This window comes from Arvicanthis niloticus, chromosome 30 (genome assembly GCF_011762505.2).
Source record: "Arvicanthis niloticus isolate mArvNil1 chromosome 30, mArvNil1.pat.X, whole genome shotgun sequence".
In the NCBI taxonomy this organism is placed as follows: Eukaryota; Metazoa; Chordata; class Mammalia; order Rodentia; family Muridae; genus Arvicanthis; species Arvicanthis niloticus.
The window spans coordinates 1,444,999-1,456,689 of NC_133438.1; the positions used below are offsets into that span (position 1 = coordinate 1,444,999).

General features: G+C 42.3%; 1 protein-coding gene across 9 annotated transcripts in view; it reads left to right on the forward strand.

Annotated features, from left to right (window-relative positions):
* The window catches only part of Znf329 (zinc finger protein 329), a 28,823-nt gene extending 20,102 nt beyond the window's left edge, over nucleotides 1-8,721 (forward strand). For all 9 annotated transcript variants that reach the window (XM_076927510.1, XM_076927508.1, XM_076927512.1 and 6 more), the window contains one exon: nucleotides 424-8,721. In XM_076927510.1, coding sequence (XP_076783625.1) covers nucleotides 432-2,060 — 1,629 coding nt within the window. In that variant the 5' untranslated portion in view covers nucleotides 424-431 and the 3' untranslated portion in view covers nucleotides 2,061-8,721. The remainder of the gene's footprint in view (nucleotides 1-423) is intronic.
* The last annotated feature ends 2,970 nt before the right edge of the window (nucleotides 8,722-11,691 follow it).

Here is an 11,691-nt window from a genome sequence, read left to right on the forward strand (position 1 = left end):
GCTGTCTTCTCATCCGTGAAAGCAAAACTCTGATCATAGATGTGGGGCAAGAACTCCTCATTCTATGTTTTTGTAGATAACTCTGTGAAGTTGGGGTTGGGAGAATGTGTGTTGACTTCTGGTGAGGGGCATTGGTGATGGGGACAAGAAAGCAGTGGCCAAGATGGTATTTCAGAGTGAGCAGAGATGGCTGACTCCTCGTCTCCCATGTACCTTACACAGTATTCCTTTGACCTATTCTCTGAGACTATTACAATGTAATGTCACTTCTTTTGAATCTGTTCTTGGCATTGAACTCACTTGAACTCGCTATTTTATAGATACCAGTTTGAAAAAGAAAACAAGTGAAATATACTCACCCCATTATTATTTTCTGCCTGATATATCTGTATTTATTTAATGCATCTTTTTCTTTCTTTTCAGTATGGAACATGAGACTGAAAATAATAACTCAGAATGTTCCTGAAGAAGAAAGTGTTTCCTTTGAGGTAGAAATGGAAGGATTTACAAGAGAGGGTCCCTGCTTCCCCACTGTAGGTGACAATTGGGACTGTGAGAACCAGGAAAGAAATGTGAGGCAATCTCCTTTAATTGATGAAAAAACAGAGGCTCAGGAAGCAAATTGTGACCATCTTAATTTGGGGGAACATTTGAGTACAAACTCAGCCCTTCTACCATCTCAGAGGGTTCCTTCGACAAATGGCTTCCATGTTCATAACTCAGATATTAAAACTTTTGATCGTGACCAAAGCTTGCAATGTCCTCAGAGTTATACAGTTAAGGGAACTGGTGATACCGACGCTTGTGAAAAAGCTGCCCAACCTTCTGTGGAAGTCACTCAACTTGTAAGAAACCAAACGAGAGATAAGCCCTATAAATATGCAGAAAGTATTAAATCTTTAAACCACTTTACCACTGCCCTTTGTGATAAGAAAATTAGGAAAAGAAGCAAGAAATTTTACAAAGGTAAGGACTTTGGGGACATCTTAGCCCTAAGCTCATCTCTTAATGAAAAAAGAAGTCACTCTACTGAGAAACCCTATAAATGTGCTGACTGTGGCAAATGCTTCAAACGGAACTCTTCTCTTGTTTTACACCACCGAACTCACACTGGTGAGAAACCTTATACCTGTAATGATTGTGGAAAATCATTCTCCAAAAACTATAACTTGATTGTACATCGAAGGATTCATACAGGAGAGAAGCCCTATAAATGCAGTAAGTGTGGGAAAGCTTTCAGTGATGGATCAGCTCTGACGCAACACCAGAGGATTCACACAGGTGAGAAGCCTTATGCATGTCTAGATTGTGGAAAAACTTTCAACAGAAATTCATCCCTGATTTTGCATCAAAGAACTCATACAGGGGAAAAACCATATAGATGTAATGAATGTGGGAAACCCTTCACTGACATCTCTCACCTTACTGTGCATCTCAGAATCCACACCGGTGAGAAGCCCTACGAGTGTAGCAGATGTGGAAAGGCTTTCCGAGATGGCTCATACCTCACTCAGCATGAGAGGACACACACTGGAGAGAAGCCTTTTGAATGTGTAGAGTGTGGGAAATCCTTCAGTCGCAACTCTCACCTCATTGTGCATCAGAAAATTCATTCTGGGGAGAAACCCTATGAATGTAAAGAGTGTGGGAAAACTTTCATTGAAAGTGCCTATCTTATCAGGCATCAGAGGATTCACACTGGTGAGAAGCCTTATGGTTGTAACCAGTGTCGTAAACTCTTCAGGAACATTGCTGGACTTATCCGGCACCAGAGAATTCATACTGGTGAAAGGCCTTATGAGTGTAATCAGTGTGGTAAAGCTTTTAGGGATAGCTCCTGTCTGACCAAGCACCAGAGGATTCACACTAAGGAGACTCCGTACCAGTGCCTGAAGTGTGGAAAGTCCTTCAGGCAGAACACTCACCTGGTAGTACATCAGAGACTTCATAACAGAGAGGGTCCCAGCCAGTGTCCTCACTGTGGGAAAGTATTTAGAAGGAGCTGGTGTCTTGCCCGACATCAGAGAACACACCTTGAAGAGCAGCCCGTGGAAACATAATGGACATGGGCCCTACGTTTCCTGAGTGAACAAAGGATTTGTCTTCAGATGTGACTTCCCTTGCTAACAGAAAAGAATTCTTTATAAAAAAAAAAATTGAATACGAGATATTCTAGAATTGTGTTTATACTGTTATTAGGGAACTCCTGAAGAGAGGATTGAATGGTAATCAGTGTAGTAAAGGCTTCAGGGATGATTCAGCCTATACCAAACATGTAGTGCATACACTGAGGTAAAGCACCTGTCAGTAAGGAAGGCATTTTCCAGAGATACCTATTTACCTTTACGTCAGGCTCCTGAAATTGGAAAGAACCTGTGAATTCATTCAGTGGGTAGTCAGTAGGAGACATCTTTAATAGTATTACCTTATTATATACAAGCAAATGCTTATTAGAGTCAGAGCTTGTAAATGTTATTTGGAAGCGATACTTTTGTCAGGAGTTTTTACTGTCCTGCTTCTGCAAAGGCACAGTGGTGGGATGTCTCACACAGAGCCCTACAAACTACCACAGGACATGACTGGGTTTGCTGTTTGAATGCAGATCTGTTTTATGGTCCGGCCAGAACACAGATGACTCATTTAATGAGGTGAAACTGGATATAGGAGTTGCTTGTGATTGAAATGAAGTTGCCCCTCTTAAGACTAAAATACTCTCCATGATGGAAAGGGCTGCTTCTATTGAAATAGAATCCATTGCTTTAGGTGTTGAACAAGAAAATACTGAATTGTATTTCAGTTATCACCTGCCTTCACCATTGTTGATCATTTCTGATATTAATTTGTGTAGAGTTCAGGTCCTTTGAAGCAAAATCCAAAGGTTTCATTACCATCCTAAAAATACGTAGATCATTGAAATAGAAGGCATAAAAGTAGGTTTATCGTTATTACAATCGTGTAAGCATGTTCATCTTTGGTTATAGGATAGCATTGGATGATGGAATTAAGTGGCTTCTTAGGAGACTACAATTGTTCTTTTCCTTTTTATTTATACATTTTTATATAATAATTTGTTAATGTATATAAAAGTGAAGCTAAAAGGAAACAGATGTGGAGTTTTCTTGGATCTTTGCCAGTGGCTAGAGGCCAAAGATACTGGTAGACACTCTACGAAGGCTAGGTATGGCTACAGGAAGCCATACGCATCTCCAGGTGTATACTGACAGATGCTTCTTTGGAATCAGAGCATCTCGAAGCCCAGAATCATTTCTTTAGGAATTTTGGATATAAAGATTATGGTATTGTGGAGGGAGAGGTGTAAGAGTCTAAGGATAGGTTACAGAAAGTTACAGAAAAATCTGGAATAATCTTAGCATGTCCTTTCTCAGTACAGTGTTAGGACTGAAAGCTAGACAGTTTGGTTGAGAGCTTCTAAGCTCTCTGATTCCTCCTGGAAATTTTATCTTTTGGTTCCTGTGGAGAGAGAATCATAAGTCTACTTTGAGATGATTAAGGCTGTTGAGTAGATTCATAAGGAAGTTAGACAGCTCAGTCTTCTGTATGCATGCCCTTGACAGCAAGATGGTTCTCATATGACGGGGATGGGGAGATAGTGGCAGAGAGCGCTTGTTATTCTTCCAGAGGACCTGGGTTCAGTTCCCAGCACCTGGTGCTTAGTGTCTAGAGGCCAAAGATATTGTCAGACATCCTACAAAAATTGCCCTTGGAATAGTTATCTCAGAATAGTAAGAGTACTGTGATTGGGATCCACACACACACACACACACACACACACCCTGCACACAATCATTTGTAACTTACAGATTGCCTCTATAAAGTTATGTGTATGAATAAGGCATTAGGAAACACCTAGTGGACCGTCTATACCACTCAAGGGTGGAACACTTTAGTGTTTGTTACTCTCAAGTAAAACATGCGAGTACCATTAGTGTTAGTAGTGTCCCTGCTTCTTGATACATTTCAGAACAGGAAATCGTCACTGGGCAGCTACGGCCTGAGGGAAGCACCTCAAGGAAGAGGTGTCAACTCTGAAATTGTAGTGAGTCCACATGGGGTTTGTGTGAATGTGAATTTTTTCCCCTTGCTCTTCTCTAAAATTAGTTTTCTCAGATGATCAGGAAAAACTGCTGTAGTGAAAATAACTACTGTATAGAAGATGGACACTTTTGACTAAAGAGGGAACGATGCGGTTTGATTGGGAGAGTTTCAGATGACTTCCAGTGCAACCTGGGCAATTTTCGGTGGTAGGCCTGAATGATTTGGGAATAAGACAGGAGAGTATACTGTAATATCAGGATGAAAACAATGTAATCACACAGCCCTTAAATAGGTAGAGAACTTGGTCTAGAATCAGATGGAGATATTGAAGGTAGAGTATTTCAAAGGAACATCTATTTTACTTTTCCTGACTTTGAGGAGCATTTGACTTACTGTTCCTGGCTTTAAGACTGGAGAATCCACAATATGAGTGGCTTCTGAAAGCCGGAGAGGCAAGAAAATGGATTCTCCCCAGTCTCCCCAAAAGGAACTATCCCTGTTCTTATTAGTCTATTGAGATTGAGTGGATTCAAGTCCTAAACTGTGGTAACTGATGTGTGGTTTGTGGTTTTAAGCCACTTTTTTTTTTGTGGTAATTTGTTATAGTATCTATAGGTGATAGACTTCCCTTAATAGTTCTTTTTAGGCTTCTGCCTGAAGTGTGTTCTCTTACTGAGCAAGTTAAGTAAACCAACCCTTTCTACTCCATACCTGTAAAAACATTTTTAAGGAAAAAAAGACTTCTCTTGGCTCTTTTGGCCTCTATGCACTCCCCATTCTAACAGCCCTGAATTCTATTACTAGTTTAGAGATTTAAATACTGTGGGTGTTCATGGCCGTGCTGGCATATACCAGTAATGCCAGAACTCAGGAGGCAGAAGCAGGTGGATCTCTTAAGTTTGAGGTCAGCCTGGTCAACAAAGTGAATCCCAGGACAGCTAGGGGCTACCCAAACAATAAGAAATAATAGTAAAATAAGTTCTGTTAGTAAGTAGCCATTTGTGAAAAGAAGTCTCTGAAAAGATAGAGTAACTTTCTCATAACTTTAATCCCCTCCCCTCCCAGTTGGTTGGCGTATTTCAGCATCATAAAGCCTGTCCAGAGCCCAAGGATGTGACAGTGCCAGAGCAGGGTTTCACATCCAACATGAAGGTAGGGAACATTTATAACTACGGTCAGTGTCTAAACTAGTTACCGTTAACCCACATCCTTTTGATTTTCAAGTTATCAGTACTCAAGTATGCCTGCCTGCAGATTGTTCACTGGACTGGTCCACTTTCATGTCTTTCTTTGTTCAGCAACTGTATAGAATACTTGGAGTAAGAGTTGGTGCTGTAGCAGAAGGCAGAAACAAGGTGTTTACAGTTCAGCAGGGGAGAAAGAACTGCACAGCCTGTACCAGATGACGGTTGATGCCTGGGAGAAAAATAAAGCCAAGAAAGGGGATGGGTTGTCTATGTTGGATAGATGTGATTATAGTTTTAAAAAGCTTGATCATTCATTTCCTTTCCCAATGAAAGGCAATTACATGTGTGACATTCGAGGGGTGTAATGTCATGCAACAAAGGTTAGGATTTAGGGAGGAGAAACCTAACCATGTGAGTTACAGAGTGGAGTAATTAAGTTCATAGATGGAGCTTCTTCATGAGTAGCAGTTAAAGAAATGGCTTCATTGCAGAGGCAGGTGTGGAGAACAAAACTTTGCAGAAGGGTAAGTTCATTAATAGGACAACATCTATGATTCTGAAGATAAATGATTTCAGAATATGAACAGTGAAAGTCCTATCAGAAGAAAACAAGTACATAAGTATATGCTTATATGTAGACTTGATAACCAAAGGTATTTAGCATTTCTAGTCATTTCTGATAAAAATAGACTAGTGTTCAGGTTTTAAAAGTTAAGGGGACTATGCAGTAGTTGGTGTTCTCACCAGGTTGTTGAGTCACTTCCATTCTGTAATTTCAGGACATTTTTCATTATCCATACAAAGGCCCTTTATACCTATTAGCATCCTCCATTCCTCTGACCCTGGCAGTCGCCATCTCTTTTCACTTTGTATTTGCCAACAAATTCTTTACATTGCACATCCAAGGAAAAATAAGACATGTGGCTCTTTGTAACTTCATTTAGCATAATGTTTTCAAGGTTCATGTTGTATGTTCAAGGGCCTTTTTGTGGCTGAAAAATATTTTGCACATATGATTAAAGCCGTATTTTGCTTATTGGTTGATGGACATTTCAGCTTCCACTTTTTTTTTTGGCTACTAAGAATTATGTTCTGAACACATACAAACCCATGTGCCAATAAATTTTCAGTGCTCTTCGGTGGGTACTTAGTGGAATTGCTGAGTCTTTGTTTACTTTTTGAGGAACTGATGTCCATTTTACACTTGACTGATGTATGACTACTTTGACTTCTTCATGTCCTTATATATATATATATATATATATATATATATATATATATACACATATATATGTGTGTGTGATATATATATGCCCTAGTGGTATGAAGTGTTATCTTGTGGTTTGGGGAAAATAATTTATATAGTTGAAAATCTATACCTTATCCCTTTTTTTTTTTTTTTTTTTTGTCAAGGGATAGTATTTTAAACTGTACCATATCATTTCTGCTGCAACTACTCAGCTCAGATGACTGTAATGTGGAGGTAGCTGTAGATGATTCATAAGCAACTGTGTTTGGATGTGTCCAATAAAATTTTACATATGGACTCTGATTTTTTAAAATTATATTTCACAGTAAAAAATTACAGAAAATTCAAGTTTTATTTAGCAGAGTAAGCCAGGCCTGGTGGTGCTCACTTGTAAATCTCAGCACTTAGAGGCAGTAACAGAATGATTGCCACAAGTTCCAGGCCAGCATGGACTACATAGACTCAGTCTAACAAACCAAAAGACAGAACTATAATGAAATATTCTTTGTCCAGACTAAGTTGTAGGCAAACGATTTAAATGGAAAGACGATTTGAAGCTTGTTTTTTTTTTTTTTTTTTTGTCATTTGGCCTAAGCAAACATTTTAAAGTGAAATGAGTATCAAGAGAAAAGGTTATAGTAAATTTAAGAATTCATGTGCATCAGAAAATCCATATTATATAAGTGAAAAAAACAAGCAATAGAAAAAAAAAGACCATTGTAGCTCATAGAGTGGATATAGGAATGTTATTTAAATATGTTAAGGATCCAGCATCTCAAAGATAAAATTCATTGAAAATGGCGGCAAACGCTGTGGTTCTGTGCCATTTTGAATGAGGAAATCCAAATATCCAATAAATTCACGGTAGTGTCAATTCATTACATGTTATAGGATAGGATACTGTATCTGGATGAATAATATGGTAAGTGTTGACAGGTAACTAGTTGACAAGCATCTCTGCATTTTGCTTTTGACTCGGGACGAAGTCTTGTATATTTCTCAGGAACAGTTACAGTTCTAGGCACTGCCTGGCCAAGAAACCGTGGATAGGCACAGTAGTTCTAGTTAAAAAGAGGTTGGGTAGGGTGGGGGTCTTACTGTATCTCAGGCAGAAGTGCAACTATTTGCCGGGCTGGCAGAGAGCTCACTTGAGATCCTCCTCTCTGAGTCTCCCAAGTAGGGAGGTTGAGAATGCTGGTGTTTCAGGTGTGAGCCATTAAGCCTGACAACCATTCCCTCCAACAATTCTGGAAACAGTAGTAATGTCCTTTTATGTGCCATGGAAAAGTATACCACTACATAAAAGTGAAGCTGGCGACCCTCAGAGGAAACAGCTGTAAACAGATTGCCTTAGGCAGTTCCTTCCTGTACTTTTTGTTTTTGAGACAGGGTTTCTCTGTATAGCCTGGGCTGTCCTGGAACTCACTCTGTAGACCAGGCTGGCCTACGAACTCAGAAATCCACCTGCCTCAGCCTCCCAAGTGCTGGGATTAAAGGCCACCACTGCCCAGCGCTGTCCTGTACTCTTGAGCACTGGTAATCCATAGTTTGAGGGGCTGACCAGGAGGAGACATGGTTTTAAAGTACCAAGTACTGCACATGTAGTTGATGTCGGGGACTAGAAGTCACTTCCTGTTGGGAGCCGACTTTTAGCAGAAAGCGGCTATCAGCTTTGCAGCCATCTTGAGCCATATACCCTGACATGAGACTTGGATTACAGTAGCCTACAAATCACACTCTGTCTGGTCTCCATTCTTTGAGTCCATCCTCACTCTCTCTCTCGCTGAACCCTGACCCGCGGACCAGAGAGGCAGCTTGGGCGGGAAACAGTGGCCGCCAAGTGTGGGGCAGCTCGGGCCTCAACAACTTCCTGATAGGCAGGCAGCTAGGGAGAGGGGATTCGAACTGTAAACTTGGCTGCCATTTTCCTCTCCTTTCTTACCTGAGACAAAAGCCTGGCAGCTTAAACAAAGGCCTTGTGGGTTTTTTCTCTGACAGCAGGGTCTTTGCTGATGGACTGGCTGAACAAGTTCAAGGCCGGATGTTTAAACAGGTTTAAACAACAGATGTAGGTCAATCACCTATCCTGTCTGTGTTCAAACAGAACTCTCCAAAATTAGGGGAAGAAGACCCTTCGAAAGACAAAAAACTGTCTTGGAGGAGAAGCTGGGTTGCTTTGTAGAGGGTCTTTTCTGTGTTCTTCCTCACCCCCTAATAAAAGCCATTCTTGATGGGTTGATTTCTGTCTACTCCTGCGTGCTGCATTTCAGTTTCCTTGCTGCTGTCACTTTAGAGATTTTCCCTGCTTTTTAATTCTTTAATTAGGCAACCCCCTAGGGATTACCTAGGGGTAACAAATGGAAGGGCACTGGGTGTCCAGGGTCATATCCCGCAGAGGGTGGGAGGGGGCGTCCACAGGAGTAGGTAGGTACTACTGCAAAAGTTTGACCTCACGTAGGAGGTTTGTGCAGTCTAGACAGGTGGCTCTAGGTTTCTGTTTCATTAAGCCTCAGCAGTCTGCCGGGACTAAAAGCCTCAGACAGAGCTCGAGACCGCCACGGAAAAGGAAGCGTCCGCTCTTGGGGGTTTGGATCTGGTTCTCTAGGACATCCACGCTCAGCTTTTGGTGACGTGTAAGGCAACTCAGGAACACCTCATCCGGTAGCCTAGGGCGCACACGTGCAGACCTCTAGCATCCCACGTGGGGGTTGTGCCCTTGGAGGTGAGTGAGCGTCTCCCTGGGTCTTAGGTGAGGTCTTTGTCCTTTGTTGTCCTCCCGTCCCCTCTTCCTTCCCCCCCGCCCCTCCTCCCCGACTTCCACAGAGGCGGAGCAGAGCCCTAGACCTGCCTGTCTGGACATCTTGGGATCTGAAGCTAGGCTGGTGGCCATTTGCTGTGCGTACTGTCACGAGTGCTTGAAACCCGCAGGACATGGAGAATAGTTCTTCCTTCCTTTGGGTCAGACTCCCTGAGGTTAGCACTCCCCCGCTAGTATGGATCTTGCTGCTTTCCTTCCAAGTGCACATGCAGACTCAGCTCCTCCTCCCTTCCTCCTCTCCATCTCAGGGTTAAGGACTGAAATACCTACTGTTTTCTGTGTCCACTCCCAAGCTTTCTTTGTGCTTTTCTGTCCACCAGCCCTTTTTCTGCCTCCCCTCAATCCGTGTCCTCATAGAGACAGCGTCCCTGCCCTGCACCTGTGTGTTTGGTTTCTCTTCCTAGAGGCTGTGAAGTCTCCCAACCTTCCTTCTCTCCCTGAGAGTTGCCTTTCCCTTATCCACTATTCCAGGCATGGACTGGGTTGCCTTTACCCATAAGCCCCTGATGTCCACTCCTTTCTGAGGTCAGACATCCCAGACTTAAGTGAGTTCTCAACTCAGCATCTAGTGTAGTCTCTGTAAATGGCTTCTTTCTCTCCATTCCTCAGTGTTCACCTCGATGTTTTGTTTTCCTTTTTCTATTAGCCACACCCTTCCCCGCCCATTGTGTCTTCAAAACCCCATTGCCTTTACCTCCAAGAAATTCCCAGAATCTAACCACCTCCTGGCTTGTGTTCTCACCAGACACCAGGGGAACTCTCGTGACCTTCCATCACTTAAACTATGACTCCTTTAGCTCAGTAACTGCCTAGAGCCCTAGATGTAGATCAAAACGAAGTCAGAGCGCAAGCCTGCCCTACTGGGCAGTGCAGTCTCTGAGTTATGCTTGGCTTTATGAGCAGTGGTAAGAGAATGGAACAGGTATCCCTAACCCAGAAAACAAATACAGATCCGACCCTAAGTTTGTAGAGTGGGTATTTGATGGTAAGAGTGGTGTATTTTGTTCTTCGATTTCTCTTCCATTACAGTGCAAATCAGATCCCCTCCTTAAATATCGTTGCCCAGAAGAGAATCTGGCATACAGTAGTTGTTCAGTAGACTTTTTTGTGAATGACAAAAGGCTGGCTCTGTAACTACAAGATCACAGAGTGGGTGTGCAATACATCCAGCATTTTTTTTTCCAGCGTCCCCTGGCCACTGTAGAGCTTTCTCTTTTAGAATACATGTTGCTTCGAGCAGCATGGCGTGTGGTTTGTGAGGGTTTGGAGGTGATATGCTTGATGTAGTTTGAACTTTGCCACTTGCTTTTCTCACCAATTGTGTGGTACTCGGCGCTTTCAGCACGACTGTTTTCCCTGCCGGGAAGTAGTCACTGTTAGGTTGTTTCTTTGCCCTCCCCCGTAAAATGAGCCAATTCAAGCCATATTAAATTATATTAAAGATAGGCTTCTTACGAGGCTGCTCTTGGGCAAGTCCACTTGCCCCAAAGATTAAAGCCAGGGGAGTCGCTATGGGGAGAAAGGGGGGAGGGGGGAGAGGGAAGAAAAAGAGAGAAAGGGCACCGAAGAGACAAGGGAAGGAGGAGAAGAGGAGGAGGAGAGCGGGGGGGGGGGAGGGTGGTGGGCAAAATGCAAAATGTCTGGAATATATAGGGAGGAGGCTCTGGGGGAAGGGCAGGCCCAGCCCCTGGGCTGTAAAGCTCAAGGTTGGTGGCAGGATATGCCAGGTAGGGACAAGGGATGCTGGGGGAAACTTGGAGGCCAGGTCTGCTTTGATATGTAAAATAAGCATCTTAGTCCCTTGTCTAGGGTCTGAAACCAGTCACCTTATGGAGATGTTGAGTTGACATGGTTTTTTTTTTTTTTTTTGTTCTCCTCTCCCTATTGTGAACATACAAGTTTTCAGGTTTTGTTTTTCTCTGAAATGAGTTTGTTGTGTAGCACAGGTTAGCATACAACTGTTTGTGTAGCTTAGGCTAGCCTTGAGCTCATAGTCCTGCCTCAGCCTTCTGAGTACCAGGACTATAATTTACATCATCACAACACACACACACGCTTTAGTGTTTTTCCCTCATTTGTAGCAGTTCTTTTGGAGACACTTGACCGTTGTTCTTGTGAAACACATTTTTATTGCCTGACGGTTTTCCGACCTGCTTGACCCCTTGCCCATCATCTAAGTTCACCACATGTAATATGTAACAGTTATGTACTAGGTTGTTACATGTATGCTTAAGTCTGTATTTGTGTATATGACATATATTTTATTTGTGGGTCTATATGGAATTTTGTGTGTACATGTGTGTATCACACACATATTTACATGAATGTTCACACATATATATGTATGAGTGTGGAATCTTTATGCATCTGTATATCATGTT